This window comes from Pseudorca crassidens, chromosome 1 (assembly GCF_039906515.1).
Source record: "Pseudorca crassidens isolate mPseCra1 chromosome 1, mPseCra1.hap1, whole genome shotgun sequence".
In the NCBI taxonomy this organism is placed as follows: Eukaryota; Metazoa; Chordata; class Mammalia; order Artiodactyla; family Delphinidae; genus Pseudorca; species Pseudorca crassidens.
Genome location: NC_090296.1, coordinates 188,659,303 through 188,683,740, shown reverse-complemented (window position 1 = coordinate 188,683,740; position 24,438 = coordinate 188,659,303). Strand labels below are relative to the sequence as shown.

The window sequence follows — 24,438 nt, the reverse complement described above, 5'->3', positions numbered from 1 at the left end:
TCCTTAGCAATACTTAGAGAAAACTCAGCCGGGGCAAATACCATCATGGAGGCTTGTTTGAAGACCATGTAGTCTAGCCATCCTCGGAAACCATCTAAGAGTTATTTGTGCATTGAGCAAAAGGCATGTGTCCATATCATAGTTTTTAAGACAGTCTTTCTAGTTAAACTGCCCTTTTCCAGGATGGGTTTAAAGAAGATTCCATAAGATAGTTGCTGACTGCATTGTTTCACTCCCAAGTCCCCTCTTTTTCTTGTTAGCCACCTGCCTCTCTGAACTGTTTGAGTCGATTCAGTTTGCTTTGAACACTTTTATGAACACCGGCATATGGACTGGGTGCTGTGGACGTGGGCCATACCTCTTTACACAGACCTGAGGAAGGACCCATTCGGTGGTCTCATGCAGCAGACCGAGTTATTTGCTTGTTCCTATGGTGCTGAACCTGTTACCTCTTTGTGTAGGCTACTTAGAAAGCTGAGAGCCAAATTTGTGGACCATTTCCCAAACACACAGGACCTCGGGGCATGCCAGCTTCCGTCTCATCTCTCCCTTTGTCAGGTTTCTCTCACGTACCATGTTAGCAGTTGGATTTTTCTAGCAGTTGGGTTTTTCCAGTGTCCCCGCTGGCTCTGGCCGTTGCCTCCCGTGGGAGATTAATGAAACCAGGTGGAAGGTCACTGATTTGTGACATGTAAGTTAGGAATCTGGCCAAAATGAAAAATAGAATCTTTGACCCTTCCAGCCTGCTTACATTTAACTGCACACATATGCTCTTTGAAAGCTATAATTAGGTCCAGCCAGTGGCGCACACCATTAGTTACAGAGTTCCGTTTCTGAAAGAGGGGTGATCATCTACCGTTAAATTCTGAGGTAGACAGAGAAACTGAACCAAAAGAGGTCGCTAGGTAGTTCCAGAGTTTTTGAAAAAAGCTTTATAACTAGAGGTTACCCTGTGAAATGTCAAAAATAAACTATCGTGCTGGGTTTTTTCTTTTTCCTTTTTATTCTCCGAACAAAAAGACTGCATTTAACCTGCCCAACGGATCAATCATTGGGTAAAAAACAAGAGCTGGAACAAGAACAACAATGAAGCACTTCTTAGGGATCCAGAGGTTCTGCCGTATAAAGCAATGTGTATTGGTGTTCTAGATGAGCGAGCATCAGAAGCAATTAGGTTTAAAAGAAAGAAAACACTCAGTGGGTTTTCTTATATTCTTGTCCGTGTAGATAACTAGAGCTAGGATTCAAGAAACTTAATCTTGGGTAAATAATTTTCAATTTGCAAATCAATTTTTAACATGTCATAATAAGGGTCACCAGATATAGTGTCTGTTTTTAGTCGACATTCAGCCGATCCCAGCGTGCTCACCTTTGCTCTCCACATTAGCCAGAGTTTAAAAACATCAACGTGACGTCCACACTGTAAGGCCTTATCTCCAGTGTCGTAGGACAGGTCGTAGTGTTTATCTTGCTGAAAGAGGTAGGAGGCCTGCATCTGATTGCAACTCTGCATCAATCCCTAGAAGAGAAGAGAAGACTTAGGAAACTCTGCTGACTTTATTAGGTATTCTATTAGATTTACATTGTGATGGAAATTATTAATTAAAAAAAAATAAAAGACAGAGGCACTGAATATCCTGGAGAAAGAATCAAATGAGAAAAAAAAATGAGGCCAATATCTCGACAGGATGGGCTGTTGTGATAGGTCAAGTCTATAGGATAAATGGCTAAGGGTCAGCTGTCACCAGAGGTTAACAACAGGGCATATATGTACTTTTACTCTCCTTTTTAAGAGTAGGCATTTATCTTTTTTAAAATTTGTTGATTATTCTACTTAAGATTTACAATACCCTTTATTGCAGCTGGTTATTAATAATTCCCATCTTACAGATGAGACTGAATCTCAAAAACTTTATGTAAGCTGCTCTGTAAATTACACTAGAAATGGAACAGTTGGGATGCAAATCCAGGTCAGGCGAATTTCAGTGAGAAGGCATTTATTTTTTAAAAAATCAATCAGAGTATAATGTTCATTGGGAGAATATCCTGATGTTCTGGTTTTGTTGTAAGCAAACTATTTTGGAAACTCTTTGGTTTTGTAAAATATTATTGGTGTGATTATTCTACTGTTTCGTTCATATTTAGTTCAAGTACTTTATCACTTAGCTATAAGGGTTTGAGTTCTTTATGGATATCATAGTTTTTAAGACAGTTCATTGCTATCGTTTTTATAAGCTAAAATCTAAACAAATAAAGGCATTGCTACTCTGGGGTCTTCAACAGGGAATCTTTCAGATGTCACACTCCTCTCTCAAGAGTGGTTAAAGCTTGAGCACTGTGGGTTTTTGTTTTTTTTGTGTGTGTGGTACGCGGGCCTCTCACTGTTGTGGCCTCTCCTGTTGCGGAGCACAGGCTCCAGATGCGCAGGCTCAGCGGCCATGGCTCACGGGCCCAGCTGCTCCGCAGCATGTGGGATTCTCCCGGACCAGGGCACGAACCTGTGTCCCCTGCATCGGCAGGCGGACCCTCAACCACTGCGCCACCAGGGAAGCCTGAGCACTGTGTTTTCATACTCATTTGCTAGTGGTAGTTACAGTAGAAAGTTTCATTGTCAATTACCATTAATTTGCCCTTGCACCACGAGCTTACTATGGAAAACGGGTGGCAAAGTGATTGAACTATTCCAAAGACCAGTGAATGAATCATGTTCTCTGACTAAAACAGCATCATTACTCTCCTCACCACACTGCAATTTGTCTCGAACCACAGGAAGCCTTTGACGCTTTGGTTATCCACAGTGTGATTGTGATGTTACAGAAACTTCGGCATTTACTTTTTTCTTTCGTGACTCACGACAAGAGAAGAAAAGACTAAACTGTGATCACTTCGTTGAAGTTAGAAGTGAGAGCCCTTTTTAAAAGTTCTCCAAACTAAAACAGAAGGCAACTAAAATTTGATCTAGGTCCTGAAAGACCAGACCGAGTGTCCAGATGGTAGACAACAGAACTGGGCTCAGTCTTGTAGTCTGGCCTTCTTATTCAGTGGAATTCATTAAGTAATTTTTTCTTGAGACTAGTAGAAATTCAATACAATGTAATTGTAATAGAGCAGTAGAATGACATTGAATTGGACTCGAAGACCAACGAGACTGAAAATTGCAATTGGTGCATGTATTTTGTTTCACGGTCACAGAAACTTAGCACCATTTTCCCCCAGCCATGCGAGCTCGTGCTTAGGTGCCATCAGTCCTAAGGGAGACCGCTCAGGGAGTGCGGAATCATGGACAGACCAGACCAGCTTCTACTGGGATAGGAAAAGCAACGCAAAGCACATGACCTCTAGAAGGTGGGACAGCGCCAGCCTCATTGTACAAAAGGATAAGTAAAAGTCACATAAAGGTGAGACAGTGTCCTGATTCTGAGCCATTATATCCTAAACTATTTAAAATACGTGAATAGCTGCTGGTTGTGAAACAGTTGCCATCAAAGAAATTCTCCTGGTCAAGTAAACTTTGGAAACTATCATAAATACCTTCGTTTTAAATATTTATAATATATATCAGCAACTGAAAGCTCTGATATGCCCTGAAGTAATGAAACTTGTTTTTAACTCTTTAAGCTAATATATCCCACGCTTTTTGAAAACCGAGAACTCTCTTAACACAGAGTACTTAATACCATCTTATAGCATTCCTTCCCCTCCCCCTTTTTTTTTGGCTACACCACAAGGCATGTGGGATCTTAGTTCTCCAAACAGGGATCAAACCTGTGCACCCTGCAGTGGAAGCACCGAGTCTTAACCACTGGACCTCCAGGGAAGTTCCTATTCCTTCCCCTTCTATCTCTCTGTCCTCTTACTAATAAGTGTTTGCCCAATGTCCATTCAGTCACCTCCCCTGATGATGAATTTATTCCTACATAAGTAATTCATTACCGGTTGGGCAGCTTAATTGTCAGAAAAGCATTCCTTTTACTGATCCCAAGTCAGACCTCAAATCATGGTAATTCGGATTTTACCATCAAAGCTGTACTACCCAGTGTTACGAACCCAGCTCCCTGGAGCGTCAAGCAAAAACGAATCTCTCCCACTTGAGTCATTTATGCTGCAAAGGCTGCCTTCCTCTCGGCCCTTTACATTAAATTTTTTTAGACGAAACATCTTTAGTTCCTTCAACCACCTCTCCTCCATGTGAACTAAGGTTCCTCACTGTTCGAGCTCTAGCTTGACGGGGTTCCCTATACGATTTGACACTAACCTAAGCAAACCACTCTAGGTGTGGTTTAACCAAAGGACAGCGGGGAACTGCCACCTGCCTCATCCTGAAGCTCCACCTCTTCTATCCCATTACTATTTTTTGAATGGTATTTCTCTGTTGACCCTGCAGAGTACAACCTAATGTCCTATGCCTTTTTCACAAGTACAACAATTTAGCCACTCATGGAACATGCCTGTCTCGTCTTGTCAAAATACAACCATCCTATATTTGGACAGAAAAGCAGGTCCTTACAATTATCCTAATTAACAATCTCCCCTTTTCGTGGATGCGGCTCACTGTTCCAGCCTGTAAAATCATGCTGGTTTTGTCACTACACACACTTACTCTATACAACCCCACCTATGGACCGGGCCACGAGTCAGGGAAGACATACCTCTTCTCTAACCAGGAGAGCAGAGCACTGCAAAGGGACGCCCATCATCTTATGTGGATTCCATGTCACAGAGTTGGCCCTAAAGGAAAGAAATCACGTTAAGAGGGTGGCACCCGTGACGGGCACAGAGGACCCTGTGATGGGCAACAGTGCTCGAGGTTCTTGGCACTGTTGCTCAGACTCCAGCATGACATTAATTTACAAAACGAGAAGTGGACTCTTCAATCTACAACTTTTTCTTTGTCTGCAGAGACAGTAGGTGAGGGCTAGTATGTCCATTCAGCCTCCATGGTGGTCTGAGGACCTCTCTGAGTGACTGGGATCATCCAGTCCAGGGTCCCCCCTGTGGTCACCACGGAGCAGGGCACCAGGCAGGGGCCCTCATGTGCCTCCAGTGTCCCTGCTTCTGACACAACAGCCCTGCCCTGGAGCTCAGAGCAATGGCTCATGACACAGCTGAACTTCGTTCTTTTCCCAACCTAGTTCCTCCTTCTTCCCATTCAGTCAATTACCAAAGGTCTCAAATGTGTCCTTTCGTAACAGCTTCTAGCTCATCCCCTGCTTCCATCTCTTGTCTCATCCAGAGATATCCTTCTGGACCGCGGGGGAGATGAGCTACGGCTCCTACAGCAGCTTCCAATCTATTTTGTCCCAACATACTTGATAAACAGAATGCTCTCCCGTCAGTAACAGCGATCCTCAGCTCAGGGGTTTATGCTATTTGCAAAGCCTAAACCACAGTCCTGGTACAGAGTCCTTTAATAATAACTATTATTATTATTATTTTAATCTGGATATATTGTCTTAACTGATGCTTGGTTTCCACTTCATCCTCCACCCGGTACCATAGTTATTTTCTAGCTCTGTTTACTGCGCTCTCCTCTTTCCTTTTGCCTCCGGCCTAAATTCCAAACTGCGGGGTGTGGCTCACGTGTCCACACAGGTGACCCCAGGCCACGGGGCCAGCCTTGAGTCCTGTCAGTTTGCCGTACCACTTTCCATCACACCAGAGTACGTTTTGTCCTCAGAAAATTCTATGCTCATGCTCCTGGGTCTCCTAGGGCTATTTCCTCTTCCTAGAATGTCATCTCCCGTTGCTTCACTTGGTTAAATCCCACTTATCCTTTAAGGTCGATCAAGTATGGTCTCTGCAGCCTTCTTCAACTCCCCGCTGTGCTCTTCCAACCCCTTCCTCCCCCAGCTCCCGGGAAAGCAGCTGCTCTCTTCACAGGAGTCTCTGCGCATGTCTTCTGAGAGACGGAGAATCCTTGAGGAAGAGCCTCGGGAACGCGACCTTGGCATAAACAGACTCACGGGAGGAAGGAAAGTAGTAGGACCATCCGTGGCAGCTGTCTCCAGGGCGCTGCACGTTGCTGGCCCTCTCCTGGCTGAGCAACAGACCGGGGCTCACCCTGTTCCCGGCACTCAAGGTGTGAGAACCTTGGGAAGAAATGAGATGCTGGGAAAGATCCCATTCATCCAGTTGATGAATGGCGGTCATCGCTGGCCAGTCAGAGAACACTTACTGGCCTGGGGATCTTATCTGAGTGGATGAATAGTCCAGCTCATTGTCTGGTCTTTCTTTAGCTTTGACACTGGCTGTCAGATGTGTTGGAATCAGGGAAAGCAGCGAAGGCAGTTCATGGCCAGATGGCTACACCCCTGCATGGTGGACTAAAAGACTTCAGGAATAATAATTAAAAAAAAAAAACAAAAAACTGATATTGAAAAGCTCCTTCTAGGAAAACTTCTCCTTGCTCTTTAGAATGACCCCGGAGTCAAGAAACCTGGGCTCTGAGCTGTAGGAAAATAATGGTTAAGGGAGGGGAGCTCGAGTTTGTATTCAGCTTCTATCACTTCCTAGCTGTGCGACCTTAAGCAGGTTACTTAACCTCTCTGTGCCTTGATTTCCTTGTGTCTAAAAGGAGAATAATGGTACATTGTTTGGGTTAAGGGCTTATAACTGTGTCCAACGCACAGTAAACATCAAATAAGGTTAGCTCTTGCTACTGATTTCAACTCTATCATTCACGAGCTTTGTGACACTGGGCACACATACACTGTCATTCTGTACATTCTATCATATTCTATAGCTAGATGCCTGATCCTGATGAAACGCAGCTTTCTCAGTAATGGCACCCGATGGAGAAGAAGATAGCTGTTCTCCACGGCTCTGACCGAGGGTGTTTATTTCTCTGCAGCGGCCCATTTGTCTTTCTAGACTAGAAGCTGCCTAGACTCACACCGACCGGTCACTGAATTCTCTCAGAGGGGCTGCCTCATAAAGGCGCAAAAAGACGCACAGAGTGATTCAAAGGCAGGGCATTCGTTCACTGGAGAAATGTTAGCAACCTGGGAAAAACAGCCTCGCGTTCATTTCAAAATGTTTTGCTGTGGGATTCAGTCCTCTGTGATTTTTCGTAAGCTGGAGAGAGCTGAGCCCCTAGGGCCGTTTTGAGACATATCCCAGGGCCCTCGTTCGCACCTCAAACTCAGAAGATCCCAAGTGAACTCGTTAACTTGCTCCCTTCTCATCCTTCAGATCTTCTCTCTCTCCTCTATCCTGGACCTCGATTCCTTGCACCCGTTTCCTCCCAAGCGTCCAGCTCCCAAACCTTAGTGTTTTGGTTTCATTCTCTTTTTTTCCCTTTACTGATATCACCCCTTGCAGTTTTTTTTTTTTTAATTCTGTATAAAGCACTTTATTCTGTAGTACTTTGGTGCTAGATTTTGTGTGTGTGTGTATGAGAATCATTTGGAAAATTTTCAGTATTCACACACTAACTACATGTACTATGTATTTACTATTGACAGGCACTGCTCTAATTGATTCAGATGGACTAATTTATCTAATCCATACAACAGTAACCCTGTGAGGTACATACTGTTATTGTACCAGTTTTAAAGATGGAGAGACACCTTGCCCAAGGGTACACAACCAGCAAGTGGGATTCAAGCCATTGCCTGTCTACACAGGGTCCTTGCTCTAACCATGACCTAATGCCACAGGTATTCACTCAAAACCCTGGAGAGTCTGCAATGTTTCCTTGGGATGTGACTGGTATATGCATATTGAAAAAGTTCCCCAGGCAGTTTGATATATGCAACAAGCTAAAGCTAGCTCAATCAAAGACGTATCCAAAAAAATGTCCCTCACGCTTTTCAACATGATATACAAAACTGTAAAATCTGTCAAAGAGGAAACTCTCTGGAATTTCCTAAAATATTAGAAAGTACAGCAAGGCATAAAAAAAAAAAGCATTAGATGCAAATCGTGCTTCAGCATTTGTAACACCTGGTGTCCTTAGTGTAACTGGAGTGTGACTTTTCTATACACACACACAAGATACTCCGGAAGTAAGTGAAGGAAGCAGAAGCAGCGGCCCTTCAAATTACACTGAAGAGCCGGTCTCTGATAACGCATCCTGCCCCTGATAACGCAGCTCTCCTGGGTTCATGTCCTCCGGTTCCCACCCTCAGCATCTCTCCCCTGCGCTGCCTCCTGCACCTGGACCTCTGTGATGCCCAGCAGGGTCTAGCCAGTCCTGGCCTCTTGAATCCAGAGGAGCCCTTCCAAAGTGCAGGTAATGCCACTCCTCTCCTCGGATCTGCACTATGGCTGCCAGGGCAGGGCCTTTCCAGGTTTTCTCCCCAACCCGAGAAACAGAACGCTCTCCATGCGTAATGATGGCTCACACAGCAGTGACGCTCAGCTCGGGGATTTACGGTGATCTGGACTTGGCCCTGCGGCCAGGCCCCGCGCTGAGACTCACCGCGCAGGACTTCTTTTGGGCCCTCCGCGAGCTCCCTGGTCACTGCCACGAATCCATCTCAGTCTCCAACCAGACCTGTCTGAACTATCACCAAGGATCCGCTCAAACCTCCGTGCCCCTGCTCTTTCACCTTCACGCCCTTCTTCCACTTCTGCCTGAGGAGGCTCCACTGCCCACCCCCGGGGGAAGGCCTCCTCTCCTCTAATAACCCTGGTTAGGAGGAATGATCGGTCTCTTGAGCTTTAATTCCTCTGCCTTGAATTGTAATCCATGGTTGACTGCAGTTTCCCTACTAGATTCTAAACCCTTTGAAGATAGGCTTCGTGTCGTACTTGACTTTGTGCCCGCGCCGTGCGATGTGGCTTGCCTATGACAGAGGTCCGGGAACTGAGTTTCAGGGGTGGGAGTGAGGGTAATAACTGGTAATTCGGCAGAATCTGTGCTGGAACCTTCAGCTTGGCCAGAAAGTCTTGAGAGTGGACCACAACAATGGGTTCTTCCAGATACACAGCAGCCCGCTGCCAGGAGGGATTAAAGAAGGGGCCCTGACGGTACCCAGAAACATGCTCTGGAGTGCCAGGGCTCCGGGCACTCTCTCAGCCACAGCATTCCTAAATAGCTTGACACTGTTTTCAGGGAAGAAAGGTGCTTTCTGAGACCTGGGTTGGCTCTCAAAGGGGATGCCAGGCAGGGCTCCGGGTGCTTGTGCCATTTTGTTATAAGGACGGTACTCTGGGATCCCTGTGACCACTGGTCCACCTCTGGATTTGGCGACAAGAATCGATCACAGATTTCCTCCACTTCAGAGAGAGTCCTAGTGCTTGGAGAAACGTAACATCTCAAGTGAGGCAAATTTCTTTCCTAAACGTGTGTCCACGCACATTATGGCCGGGGGTGTCCCGTGGACTTACAATCTTATCCACCAAAGAAAGTGTGCCTGTCGCTGACGAGTCACTGAGATGGATTCTCTCAGATCAACGGATGGCTGAGGGGGTTCGGCTCAAACCCCCCGCCCAAGGATCGAACTCGTGCCCCCTGCAGCGGAAGCTCGGAGTCCTAATCACTGGACCGCCAGGGAAGGGCCGACGGTCCCTCGTTTTTAAAAAAGACTACCTGTTTGGCTATTCCACTTAGTAGATTTACTTACAACACAGTTTCAAGAATTGCGGCAATTAGAGAGGACGCCATGTCCCATGACGAACGTTCTAAGCTTTGCTCTCAAAAGTCTTTAGTCTTTAATCCAAAAGCACGTGGGTGTTTATCTTTCCAAGGCCCCGGGTAGGTGAGTTAGCGAGCTTTCAGGTAATCACTGGTCGAGGGGGCTCCACGGCTGGCCGTCGGCACTTGGAGTCACCGCTGGTGTGAAAGGTACGGTAACAGCCTCTCGCTTTTTGGGCTGCTCCATTGAAAGGGACTCAAAGACGAGAAGGTTCTGTGTCCGGGCCACTTCTCTCGATAGCACGTCAATTGAATTCTTGTTCTGATCCTCTGAACAGGCACCTTCTGAATGGCTCTCTCTTCTTCATTCTCTCTCACTGTTTAGCTCACTGCCTCGTCCTTAAGCTTCTGGTTTCAGGCGGATCTTCATGAAAAAAAGGAATTCAGCCCAATGGACCAGAAGCAGAGACCTAAAGCTGGCTCCCTCTGGGAAGGGGCCATGCCTGTCCTCACCCACTCACACCTGAACTGACACCTGCAGTCAGAGGGCAGGCAGCAGACTCAGAGACACAACCCTGCCGACCCGGGCCTGGGCTGGCCTGTCCGGCCTTCTTTCCGCTACTGCGGCAGAGTGCTGCAGACTTTGCCTCTGCCCACCTTCCGCAGCCACGGCTTCTCTACATGTGGGTGGGCCTGCATGTCACACAGCACACCCTGCCATTCATTCTGGCCTGGCTGCCCTGCCTGCCCAGTGCTCCCAGATGCTTCTGAGCTCCACCAGCCTCTCTTCTCGCCTTGGGACAGGAATTGTGCCAAGATGTCCAGAGGCAGAGCCAGTGGGAAACTCTTCCTGGGCAGCATCTGGCTACTGGGCAGGGCACAGTGGGCAATGGGCAGCCCTGGTTGAATCCAGGCTTTCTCAGTTGCCCGGAGTATCAGAGCTCACCACTGTCCTTGACCTGCCATATTGTGCGCGGAGGACCAGGAACTCTGAGCTCCCTCTGCACGTGGGTCAGAACTAAAGGCCGAGGCTGATTTTGCATTCTGTATCTCTTTTCCTTTTTCCTTTGGCCCTGAGTAGGCTTTACGCTAATCAAAAATTATTTCCTTTGTATTTTGCGGCTTTTCTCAATGGTCTACTGCTTAGTCTCTGAATAAAAGGTGCTTTGCAGCATCAAACAGAGCTACACCAGAAAAATTATTATGGGGATGAAACTATCACATGATGTTATCACAAGCAGGTTTCACTTTAAGTAAAGGGGCCATGTTAAACCCCAAACTCCTCTTTCAACGCTGATAAATTACAATGTGCTTATTTGCTTCACAAAATTATTTACTGGTTTCTTTAAAGCAGCGGATATTATCCTCTCATGAAACATGAAAGCTGTATATCTCCCTAGAAAACAGTGGACGGCCTGAAGTTTTAAACAGTTTTGGTAGTTGGTTCAGAGACCCCAGGAAGGTCATTCCTGAGTCCTCTGGCCAACCATGGAGGCCAGTTAGAAACATTCCACTTGGGTCACCTGGTATGGGATTTAATTTCTTCGTTGTCTACACACAATATTCATGCACACATGAGCACATAAGGCACACAGGCACTGCACGAATGGGCTCATCTGTACACCCACAGTTCTTGGAAATTGGGTGTAATTTGCTTTTCACATTCAGCTTTCACACTTTAGGTTGTTAGCAAGAAAAATGTGTGTACCTCTCCACGCCGCTCAGTTTCCACTTGTGTTTCCGGGACATCAGTAATCCCCCACCCCAAGCTGCCTGGAAAAGGGAGAGCATACAAAAAAAAAGGCAGTGTTTTTAATTGCCTGGATTTCTAGAGTTTGGTGTCTTCCGGAACAGCAAGCATTGCATAGGGTGGAAGGTACAGCCTCAGCCCCAGGTAACTTGGAGACTGGCCACTAGACTTCCAAAGGTTAAATTGGGGGGCTATTCTAAGGTCTCAGGCTCCACCTCAGATTTCTACGGATGTAAGGGGCCAAACATTTCCTCAGTCTGCATGAGAAGGAGAGAGATCCTCCCCCAACCCATCACCACCACTCAGTCTTAGTGAAGCTCCTAATCTCAGAACTAGAAACCCTAGTATCTCCACAGTTTAGAGTAGATAAGATGGGCCGGGACCCTTTAAACTGCTTTCAAGTTGCAAGGAAAACTCTTTTTGGCAAGTCTGCATGATTCCAGGGGGAGGAGACACCTTCCAAGCCTATTTTACTGATGTGTAATTTTGGATAAGATAAACCAAAAGCCAAAACAAAACTAACAGCCAAAAAAAAAAAAAAAAAACAGCAAGCAGGCAAGATTTGTATCAGCCAATTAGTTGAGCAATAAAGAATGTGCCCCTTTAAAACTTTGTTCTCAAGTTTGAAGATTTGAATTGGTGTAATGATCTCCTTCAAAGACAAGATGTAAAGACGGAGATTCATTGGAAAATGTTAACATTCTTTGGGTGTAAAAATAATCCTGGGATAATTTTAAAGAAAAGAACTGGGTATAATTGCATTCTTTTCTCTGTTGTAATTTCAGTCCTTTTACACTTTGAAAAATTATCCAATTTTCCAAATGTGTAATATTTTAAGATTTTTTTCCAGTTTAATTATAGCATTATAAACAGTAAGGATAATGAGTGGTAAATTTGATATGTTTCAAAGAAAGCTAATACAACTGGTTCTTCTATTTTCAGTAGAAACTCTGGAGGAGAGCCCACTGCATCTGCGGGCTCGGGACACACACTGCTGCTTTCAAGGCTGTCAGGATAATCCTCTCCCCGAATCAGCTAGTGAGGTTTCATAGGCTGTCCAGTTTCAAGACCCAGGTCACTGAGGGTACTGGGGTCTGTCAACCTTTTCTCAGTGTCTTCATGTGTGAAATAAAGGGGTCTCTGGTAGGCTAAAGAACAACTCACACTGTGAATCAGGGAAGGAAAAGAAGACTGGAAACTGCGACGCAGGATAACTCTGGGGTGATGGAAATGTACCTAACTTAGCCTCTGGAGGTTTTCTGCTCATTAAGAAAGAGGGATTAATTTGGTCTGAATGCTTACTATAAAGCCAAAATGATCTACTCAAAACGGTCTACTCTATAACATAAGCCTCTTGCACCAGAATGTAAATCAACTTATGCTTCCTGCTTCGAGAAAGTCTCACGATGGAAAACACATCAGCTGAACCAAGCATCGTGCTTAGAGATGATCTGGCACTGATTCCTTATCTCGCGGTGGGTCCTAAACAGTTTGCAGAGAGCAGCTGATCTTGGAGCCACACTTGGAGTCAGACCAGTCTAAACTTTAATCCCTTTAATCTGTCCTTCTAAAAGCTGACATTTTGTTTCATTTGGAAATGTCTTGATGGGTGCATCTCCATTATTTTTTGGTGTGACTAACCCTGCAGTCAAAACATCTCATATATAGTTTATCTTACTAGCTGACCAAGATAACAAATTGGAAATTTGGATTCATATTTCCTAGCAAGTTGTCAAGTCCGCTTTCCTCTTTGATTATACTAGTCTCTGACTTGAGCTGAATTTTTTCATCCATTGGATTTCCTACATAAATGCAACTCCTATTTACTCTTTGGACCATTCTCATAGGGAAGTAAGCGTTGCATGTGTGTGACTGTGTGTGTGTGTACACAGGCCATATTCCTCCTTGGACATTATGGTCCAATGAATCGAGAACTAAGTACGCAGCTCAGGTCCTGGCCATAGAAATAAGAATATTATCCTGCTGGGAAAGTTAAGGCATAATCAGCCTCAGACTGCTTCCAGCGAATGTTACGTACTGTGCGAGTTGTGTACTACTTTGTCTCTGCGATTTTTAAAAGCTTAACTATCACCATCCTGAAAATAAACTCCTAAAGTAAAAAAATAGAGAGAATACATTTCATTCCATGAGCTCCAGGTGAAAAAACGTGCAAGGACATTTTAGTGGCAGTCCCTATGGGATACTTACATCCACGTGCATCCAGACCTTATACTTTTTGCAAATGTCAGCAACAGCTAACAGGGGGTCGAATGCTCCATACACGGTGGTCCCAGCCGTGGCACTCACAAGGAAAGGGACAAATCCCTGTGCAAATGAGAGAGCCCCAAATATTGTAAAATGGGCGGGGGGTCAAAGGATCCTTTTAAAAAGCTGATTAAAAAAAGACAGTGGACATTCTCCTCCTATCATACACGTCTGCATTTTTGGAACCATCAGGAGGGTTAACAACACCTTGGAGCCTGGTAGGAATGATGTTCGTTTTCCAGGGTCTAGGTCCTCCAGGCCATTCTGTTGGCCCTGCCAGTTGCCTTATGAGAATAGACTTCTGGTTCTCAGAAGAGGCTACACTGGACTCAGAGGTGAGTAAGCTTCGTGGTGTCCACAAACCACTGATACATTCCAGGGAGACTTTCTGCCCTTCCCTACCCCACGCCCGATTGCTTTTCTAATCTTCCTTTTTCATAACAGGGCCTCTGAACGTACTAAATCTTCCAGAGTGAGCAGTCAAGAGGACAAAGGGAAGAACTCTGACCAGCCCAGTATTCCTACTTACAGTCTTAAGGAGAGGATTCACTTGGGGCTAAACAGTAAGCCATGACTTTTATCTGTCTAAGTTGGCTCAGTCTGTCTGGCTGTGGCTAAATGAAAATTGATAGAAATAACAGGCCACTGCTGAAAGGTGGCCCAAGAATGCCTCAAATTCATGATGGAACCTGACGTTACAGAGTCAGTCTTTAGGTGGCAGCAAAGGTTTATGTGACTAGAAGTGGTTCCAGTACCAGAACAAGGGGAAAGGATGCGGCTGCCACTTTGTAGGGTGGAAAAGGGCATATGAAAATTAATAATTATTCCTGAGATCCTAATAGTACAATTCGTGTGTTATATCGTTGAACTAGGAACTGTAGATTAGATCTACTAAAAGCTCTGGCCTGTGAACCATCCAGGGATGTAAATGACTTCCTAGAGCTTTGTAGGAATTTTTAGCAGGTCTTCAGAAATTGTCACTTCTAAAAAAAAGTACTGAATTGCTTCCTGAAAAATAAGGTGTTTGAAGGGCCAACACACCAGCATGTGTCTAGGCAGGAAATATTGGCTTTTTTCAAATAACCACACACAGTAACTCCCATATGCTACATTAGCTTCCTGGGATTTTCCGCTTGTGAATACAGTCCTTCCGATGTGTCTGTTTAGTGCCAATTCTCATCACGTGGGAAGAAAAATCCTTTGGAAACTGTTACAGTACCACTGTGTATGGTATTTATTCAGTAACTTAGACCTTTTCAAAGCAGAGCCTATCACTCAGAGAAATAAGTAATGACAATGCAAAATTCCATATTCTCTTTTAAAAATAAAACAAAAATGTGTTCTCTACTGGATGGAAACAGAAATACATACCGTCAGTTTGTTATGGGCTGGATAAAGCTCCCTTCAAAAACTTACTTTTTGTTTGGCTTCAAGGATCCTTCTCTCAAGATCAGATGGGATCATTTTCCCCCTGAAAGGAAAATAAGTATATCAAGTTTGCTTTGAATAATTTCCTTTGTCGTCTCTACAAGGAGCCACAGGAGGGTAGAAGTCCAACCTTAAATCATTGATAATAATGATCAGTTAGAACAACTCCTCGGTTGTTTCCAGAAAGAAAGGCATTTCCTCCCTGAATGATGCTGGACTGTAATTTCTGACACGTTTAAGAGATGCCCGACCCCACTGTCCACATGTCTCTCCACTCTGCACACAGCCTGCTTTTTACGTCATTTCTTAATTTGATTAAAACAAACCTGCTTTGGAGCAAGACTTTTGGCAATGAGAGCAGAGTTCAGAAGAAGATTTGCATTCCAAATCTTCCAGTGAATGGACCTGCAATTTCACACAGAGACGAAACACCAAGAAGAGAAAATCCACTCTGAATCATTTGGATGAAAATATTGTCAAAAGCTACCTAATTACATTCCAAGGGCTAAAAGCACAAAGCAGGCCAAGAACTCATGGACTCAAATTTCAAAGAGGCAGACAGGCATTGGAGAAAGAAACATCCTTTCATCTCTGAAATGTTTCTTTCCTAAAATAGAAACACAGATAGTACTTTGCTTACTATAAAACCTCACTATTATAATAATCAAAGGAGTTGATTTCTACAAGAAGTTAGATGTGGCTAGATGTGTGATCTTAGCCAAGTTACTGAATTTCCCTGTGCGTATTATTACGATCCCTGGAACACAGTGATAATAATATTACTTATAGAGTTATGAGGATTAAATGAGTTAATAAATGCAAAAAAAAATTTTTAAAGTGCTTGGCATATGGGAAGTATTCCATAAATGTTAGCTTTTATTGTTGAGATTGTCATTATGCGTTGTGACATTCCTACCCCAAGATTTTGGGGAAAAAAACCAGGCAGAGGACAGAGTAGCTGCATGTTACTGGAGGCTGTGAACTATTGTCTAAACTAAAATAGCTCTCTTGACATCGCTAAACTGGCTGAACTTTTCACATCTGGGCCATTGATCTAGGTTTGTAGAAGACAATTTGGAAAAATAAATGATGGGGAGGCGTTTGTCACAATAAATGGTTGGGGGAGGCTACTGGCATTTAGGGGACGGTAAGTGAGGTTTTGGAATGTGTCACTAGCTCTATAGTCATTTGTGGTGGTCCTTGTGACTTTAGGTAGATATAGATTTAGACACAGAGCCAGCATTTGGGCTACTCCTTTAGAGCTTCTAGTGTGGTCTCGCTTAAGCTTTACCTATTGAAATATCTTGTCTTATTATAAACTACTTCTCTAACCTTGCTCCTTTTAAAAAAAAATTTATCTATTTATTTAATTTATTTTTTTTTTTGGCTGCGTTGGGTCTTCGTTGCTGTGCAGGCTTTCTCTAGTTGCAGCGAGCGGGGGCTACTCTTTGTTGCGGTGCACGGGCTTCTCATTTTTGTGGCTTCTCTTGTTGCGGAGCACGGGCTCTAGGTGTGCAGGCTTCAGTAGCTGCGGCACGCGAGCTCAGTAGTTGTGGCTCATGGGCTCTAGAGCGCAGGCTCAGTAGTTGTGGTGCACGGGCTTAGTTGCTCCGCAGCATGTGGGATCCTCCCGAGCGAGGGCTTGAACCCGTGTCCCCTGCATTGGCAGGCGGATTCTCAACCACTGCGCCCCCAGGGAAGCCCCTAACCTTGCTCCTTTTTATAAAACTAATTTGGGCACAGTGAGTAGGTAAGTTACATTTTCTACAATTTTCATTTCAGGCTAACAAGGAAGGTATTACATAATAGTTGGCATATAACGTAGACATTGGGTCTGAAAGCATGGAGAACCACTGAGTTTTGTGAGGCTGTTTTCCAAAGAAAGGCAGTTAAAATGCAATTACCTGGCAATGGCAATGGACACATCACCAGTGATTAGTCAGTTGGGCTGCAGTGGAACAAAGGGCATTAAATTTGGTGCTGAGGGTATGACTCTAACAGAGCAGCCCACCTTTTGGGGAACTTCTATGAGATGGGCCTCTGAAGGAGGGACAGAGGGAATGGAAGGGCAGGCTTTGTTGGGGGGGAAGGGCTCTGGAGGCCCTTTCATGCCCTACGTGTCTCCCTATACTTCGCAGCTTGGCTTGGGAGCGTCCCTCAAAGCTGTGATTTTTCAGCCTCTCCTAGATCTGGCTGTGCTAAAACACCTTGCTCCACCGTGACAGAAACAAAAAGTTCAAATTTCAGAGGACATTCAGGTCTTATATTTACCTTTTACATCAAGTTTTAAGTGCATTAAAATTGCCGTAGTATTTTTGTAGGCAAACGTAAAAACTGAGAGAGAGAATTCTCAGAAATTGTTTGCAAGTCCCAAATGTTACCTAGTCTACCACAACTAACCTTCTCTGCCTTGGAGAGTTTTGGGGAGACTGGCCTGACAATCGCTGTTTGCTCACTAATCACATCTGGATATTCTGTGAAGCCCAGGCAGTGAGACCTCATGGAGAAGTAACAGATTAGGGGACATCAGAATTGCGAGGGGCTCTAGACCTCGTTCTAGTCTAATTGTCTCATTTTTCAAATGAGGAAACAGGACAAGACAGTCACCTGTGTGACGGCCCAGGACCAGGTAGAGGCTGGCTTTACCTAGAAAGAAAATGCCAAGCTTCCAGAACAAACTCAAAGGGCCAAACATATAGGAAACCTCTTTAGAAAGCTTATATTGTCTTTTAAGATAAGATAAATCCTTTGAGATAATATCTGGCTTTCATGGATCGGAGGTGTCATTCAAACCTGCCGGGAAAACAGTAATGAACATACAGTCTGTCCCATTTCCATATCAGGGCAGGGAGAAGGGACAGCCTTGTCAAATAATCAAGTCCAAGTGTCCGCTTCTCGCAGAGTGGAAAGCTCGGGGGGTGCTCTTAGCAGGTAGGCTCCAGACTCTGCCAGGCGTTTGGCCGTCCAAGCCCGTATTTGTTTTGTCCACTTAGGAACCCAGAGCCTGGCACACTGTGGGTGGCAGATCGACATCTGTTGGAGGTATGTGAGTAGAAGGAAAAAGTTTCCCCCTGGGATTATATTAATATGTTCACTTTACCTTAGAGACTGACAAGACCGCTAGTATGGGGGCCCCTGGAGACAAAACTTTTCATCTCTCCAATTAGAATTGGATCAATTACTTTACAACAATGGTTTGTAAAATTTAGCATGCATAAAAGTCATCTGTGTATGTCTTTAAAACGTATATTCCTTGGCCGTGCTCTTAGGGATTTTGATTCAGGAGGTCAGGTATAGGGCCCGGGAATCAATTCATTCTACAAATTAATTTATTGAGGCCTCATTATGTGCCAGACACTGCTAGGGGTATGGGGCACCCCAGTAAACAGGCCAGCTTTTACTCTCCAGGGCTTACACGCTAACAAGGGAGACAAACAGAGACAAGTAAATAGACAAACACACATAGCAATCTGCGTTTCTAACAAGGAGATGGTGACACAGGCAGACCTAAGTCCACATGTTGAGAAACACTGCTTTAGAAATGGAAGTTTTAGCCTGGTAGGTATTTCAGTAATTGTGTAACAGGTTAGCCAAGCACTTTCCACAGGACCCAGGGTTTTGAGCCATCACGGCTGTAGGGCAGCGAGGTCCGGAAGTGGCATTGTGCATCCCTGCCTGCCCGCGTGCTGTGGAGGGAGAGAGAGCCGGGTGACAGCCAGCAGGCTCCTCTGAGGATTAGAAGCTGTCTGGCAGTCTTGGCTTTTCCAGACAAGCATGTCTTGGTGTAGGGCAGCTTTGGATAACAGCTGTTGCATCACATATGTCTGGTCTAGAGGTATTTCCATAGCAAAAATGCATATCTCTTACGCTTACCCACGCAGCCTTTAAGTGCCCAGTTAAGCTGTGACTGACGCTTTGCGATGCTCTCTCTGTTAGGTGTTAGTGTTTAAGAAAGAACTGCCATTGAAGTGAGGACTGTTGAGCCAGACCGCTGCTTCGGATGTGGCTGTTTCGCACTGAGATTCTTGATTTTGTGACAGTCTTTAAAAATTCATATGATGCTCTCACTGTCATGTATACGGAAGTCAAAACCTTACATTGTACACGTAAAACTTTTATAAATACGATAAACCAATGCTACCTCAATAAATTTAAAAAAAAAGAAAATTAAAAAAGATTAATGTGATGCTATAGGGTCAGATAACTTCATGAAGTTGCCTGGGCAAAATCCCACACTGCCAGCCAGAGCTGCCAGCTGGAAGCACCTTCTCTTTGTGCAAAGAAGCAAAAGGCACAGATTACCCCGTGTGCGGACTTTGGACGCAGATGCATGGCTATCTTCCCGTGGCTCCGATGGGAAGAACGATCTTACCAGAAGAAGCACGTTACTGGGGAATGTAGATCTCTGGGCAGGCATCCAAATGGTCACAAATCGGGTGCCTGAGCCTTGGGTGGCCCTGCTCCTTGGCCCTGCTGAACTATAATAATTCTACCAACCTTTCCTAAGTGCTTAGAGCTTGGCTCTGTTCACAGAGATTTGTGTGCAAAGAAGAAAGGATGCGTGATCCTTCGCGTTAGAAATTGACTAATGTTACGACCACTGTTGATAGCAGCAGCCCCAGCAGTGATAACGAATTACCAGTTTTAGAAGCGGTCCCTGTACTATCCCTTACTCCTGATCTCTGCCACTCGTGCCAACCCCGCAAGAGAATTTTTACTGTCCTTACTCTGCAGATAAGGAAACTAAGGCTCATCGAAGCGGATGAATGTGGCTAAAAGCTTGGAATGTGGAGACAGTAACCAGGTTTCCGCTCCAGACCCTATGCTACTTGTGTGTATTTGAAGAATTCAGTTCCGCTGTTTATTCATTTATAAATTGATATTACTATTACCTCCCTCACAAGGTTTACAGGAGGATTGAATGACACAGTAAATATCAAACACTGTAAAGCACTAAGTATAAAACTCTGCCTAGCATATAGTAACCAGTCAATGCATGTTAGTCTCATTGTTATTACTAGTAGTACTAGCATTGTGTGACTTGCAGGATGCCACACAGTTAGTAGGGGCAGATTTCAAACTTAGAGCTGTATTCTGACATCAGATCCCGGGGTTCTCAGTGCTGCACAATAAATGTCTTCCGAAGCGTTTATGGGGTTTATCAAAAAATGCCTGCTACCTTGACTTAACAAGAAACCTTTCAGGTTGAGTCCTAGAATTGTAATGATGTAGGTAGTATTTCCACTGTGGTCTCTTGGAAGCCCCCCGTGGACTGAGTAGTTCCTTCATCCCAGTTCGTATTGCTGTTAGTACTGATTAGTAAAATAAGAAAAACATAGACCCTCCCGCTAAAACTTATCACTCTATCATCCTTAGATGATATTGTTCTATGTAGCCCCCAAAGGCTACAGGAGTAACAGAAAACTGCTAGTTTTTTTTTTTTGTTTTTTAACTAGTCAGTGCTTAGCAAGACTATTTCTTTAACATTGATTGTCATGTAGATTAAGCAAGGGGAATTCATGGACTGAAGTGAATTTTCAAATTGCCTGGACTGTGTGGTGACTTGACAATTTGCATGGATTGACTTGGAAAAAAAGTGTTGCAGGAATTATACGGTAAAACATTCTCGGGGACCATCTTGGGGAAAAGAGCTCCATGTGTGTCCACACGGCTGCTACCCACGTGATAACTTATCCTAGGAAGGGCTCGTAAGATAAAATAATAAACAGCGGTCAAAACAGATCATTCAGGAAGTACTGGCATTACAAAATCAAGCCCTTCGCCAAAAAAATTTTACCATAATTATAAACAGTGAACTTCCTTGGTCCCTTTAAAACAGAGTTTGATTCGGGAAAGGAACGTTATAATAATGAACTGTATTTTTCTCCTTTAAGATTTGTCTTCCAATATGCACAATGGGATCCCTTGGCATTATGGTCAGGATATGGGAACAGGATGTTTTTGGTGATTTTTGTGTCTAATTCTAGTAATTAAAAGAATTTGAAAAAGGATAGATACATGTATATGTATAACTGAATCACTTTGCTGTACACCTGAAACTAACACATCATGGTTAATCAACTATACAAAAAAAATTTTACATTTTCCAAAAGCACTGACTTATACTTACTCCCTAGAGTGATGGGCAACTGAGGACCCCAACCATGATGTAGTAAAGAGTTATTTTCATATGAAAATATGAAACCTTATCGCTGCCACTAGGAATTAACATTGGGGCTGAGAGGGAGGTAGATGACGAGGGAAACTGTGTGGGCAGGAAGGGATGCTGGTGGTCTCTCATCACCCCTCCTCCTCCCCAAACTGCCATTCCTCTTCCCTGGACATGTTGGTACAGAGAAGAAAAGGATCATGATAAGAAGTTCAAAGGACTTCCCTGGCGGTCCAGTGGTTAAGACTCTGCGCTTCCAGTGCAGGGGGCGCAGGTTCGATCCCTGGTCAGGGAACTAAGAGCCCATGTACCTTGTGGTGTGGCCAAAAAAAAAAATAGAAGTTCAATTTACCACGTAAGAAACCATGCTTGGCTATTCTAAATAACTTTCGAGTCAAAGAGGAAATCAAAACTGCACTTCCAGAACATTAAAAATTAATGACATGGGAATAGGGCATATAAAAATATGAGAAGCACCCTAAATCATTCTCAGAGGAAAATGTTTAGCCTGACAAGCTTTTGAAATTAAAAATAACTAGACAGGGAATTAAAAATAACTAAACATATTTCATTCAGGAAGCTAGGAAAATAACAACAAACAATGTAGGCAGAAAGGATGAGACAAGTTTTTTCAGTGATTTAGAAACTTTATAAAGTAAACCAAATTAATAAATTCAAAAGCTCATACATTGAAAAGATGAATGAATATACAAATATCTGATTAGTCTAATAAAAAAGAGAGAAAATGTAACATTTGAAATGAGAAAGAAGGTTATAAAGATATTTTAATATTACAAAATAATTCTATGTAGAGCTTTATGAATTTTAAAGACATGGGAACCTAGAAAAATAATTCTAAGGTACAACTGGGTAAAAAAAATTGAAGAGATGAATATTAACATGTGCTAAGAATGGAGAAGATGAGGGGGACCTTCAAGATGGCAGAGGAGTAAGACGTGGAGATCACCTTCCTCCCCACAGATAAATCAAAAATGCATCTACCTGTGGAGCAACTCCTACAGAACACCTACTGAACGCTGGCAGAAGACCTCAGACCTCCCAAAAGGCAAGAAACTCCCCATGTACCTGGGTAGGGCAAAAGAAAAAAGGAAAAACAGAGAAAAAAGAATAGGGACGGGACCTGCCCCTCAGGGAGGGAGCTGTGAAGGAGGAAAGGTTTCCACACACTAGGAAGCCCCTTCGCGGGCAGAGACTGTGAGTGGCAGAGGGGGTAAGCTTCGGAGCCATGGAGGAAAGCACAGCAACAGGGGTGCGGAGGGCAAAGCGGGGAGATTCCCGCACAGAGGATTGCTGCCGACCTGCACTCACCAGTCTGAGAGGCTTGTCTGCTCACCTGCCGGGGCAGGCGGGGCTGGGAGCTGAGGCTCGGGCTTTGGAGGTCAGACCCCAGGGAGAGGACTAGGGTTGGCGGCGTGAACACACCCTGAAGGGGGCTAGTGCGCCACAGCTAGCCAGGGGGGAGTCCAGGAAAAAGTCTGGACCTGCCTAAGAGGCAAGAGACCATTGTTTCGGGGTGTGCGAGGAGAGAGAATTCAGAGCACCGCCTAAACGAGCTCCAGAGATGGGCGTGAGCCGCGGCTATCAGCGTGGACACCAGAGATGTGCATGAGACGCTAAGGCTGCTCGTGCAGCTACCAAGAAGCCTGTGTGCAAGCACAGGTCACTATCCACACCTCACCTCCCAGGAGCCTGTGCAGCCTGCCGCTGCCAGGTTACCCACTCTCACGACTATTATTCAACATAGTTTTGGAAGTTTTAGCCACAGCAATCAGAGAAGAAAAAGAAATAAAAGGAATCCAAATCGGAAAAGAAGAAGTAAAACCATCACTCGTTGCAGATGACATGATACTATACATAGAGAATCCTAAAGATGCCACCAGAAAACTACTAGAGCTAATCAATGAATTTGGTAGAGTAGCAGAATACAAGATTAATGCACAGAAATCTCTTGCATACCTATACACTAATGTTGAAAAATCTGAAAGAGAAATTAAGGAAACACTCCCATTTACCACTGCAACAAAAAGAACACTGCAACAAAAAGAATAAAGTACCTAGGAATAAACATACCTAAGGAGACAAAAGATCTGTATGCAGAAAACTATAAGACACTGATGAAAGAAATTAAAGATGATACAGAGGGAGAGATATACCATGTTCTTGGATTGGAAGAATCAACATTGTGAAAATGACTCTACTACCCAAAGCAATCTACAGATTCAATGCAATCCCTATCAAACTACCAATGGCATTTTTCACAGAACTAGAACAAAAAATTTTACAATTTGTATGGTAACACAAAAGACCCCGAATAGCCAAAGCAATCTTGAGAAAGAAAAACGGAGCTGGAGGAATTAGGCTCCCAGACTTCAGACTATACTACAAAGCTACAGTAATCAAGACAATATGGTACTGGCACAAAAACAGAAATATAGATCAATGGAACAGGATAGAAAGCCCAGAGATAAACCCACGCACATATGGTCACTGTATCTTTGATAAAGGAGGCAGGAATATACATTGGAGAAAAGATGGCCTCTTCAATAAGTGGTGCTGGGAAAACTGGACAGCTACATGTAAAAAAATGAAATTAGAACATTCCCTAACACCATACGCAAAAATAAACTCGAAATGGATTAAAGACCTAAATGTAAGGCCAGACACTATAAAACTCTTAGAGCAAAATATAGGCAGAACACTCTATGACATAAATCACAACAAGATCCTTTTTGACCCACCTCCTAGAGAAATGGAAATAAAAACAAAAATAAACAAATGGGACCTAATGAAACTTAAAAGCTTTTGCACAGCAAAGGAAACCATAAACAAGATGAAAAGACTACCCTCAGAATGGGAGAAAATATTTGCAAATGAAGCAACTGACAAAGGATTAATCTCCAAAATTTATAAGCAGCTCATGCAGCTCAATAACAAAAAAATAAATAACCCAATCCAAAAATGGGCAGAAGACCTAAATAGATATTTCTCCAAAGAAGATATACAGACTGCCAACAAACACATGAAAGGATGCTCAACATCACTAATCATTAGAGAAATGCAAATCAAAACTACAATGAGATATCTCCTCTCACCTCACATGGTCAGAATGGCCATCATCAAAAAATCTACAAACAGGGCTTCCCTGGTGGTGCAGTGGTGGAGAGTCCGCCTGCCGATGCAGGGGACACGGGTTCGTGCCCCGGTCTGGGAAGATCCCACATGCCG

The 24,438-nt window shown here is 44.1% G+C and overlaps 1 protein-coding gene across 1 annotated transcript in view; it reads right to left on the bottom strand.

The window, feature by feature from the left end:
* The window catches only part of GAD2 (glutamate decarboxylase 2), a 69,722-nt gene that overhangs the window by 14,626 nt on the left and 30,658 nt on the right, over positions 1 to 24,438 (bottom strand). Inside the window, exons 9-13 of the mRNA XM_067703500.1 lie at positions 15,012 to 15,066; positions 13,539 to 13,655; positions 11,289 to 11,353; positions 4,650 to 4,728; positions 1,370 to 1,519 (exon numbers count right to left, since the gene is read on the bottom strand). Coding sequence (XP_067559601.1) covers positions 1,370 to 1,519; positions 4,650 to 4,728; positions 11,289 to 11,353; positions 13,539 to 13,655; positions 15,012 to 15,066 — 466 coding nt within the window. The remainder of the gene's footprint in view (positions 1 to 1,369; positions 1,520 to 4,649; positions 4,729 to 11,288; positions 11,354 to 13,538; positions 13,656 to 15,011; positions 15,067 to 24,438) is intronic.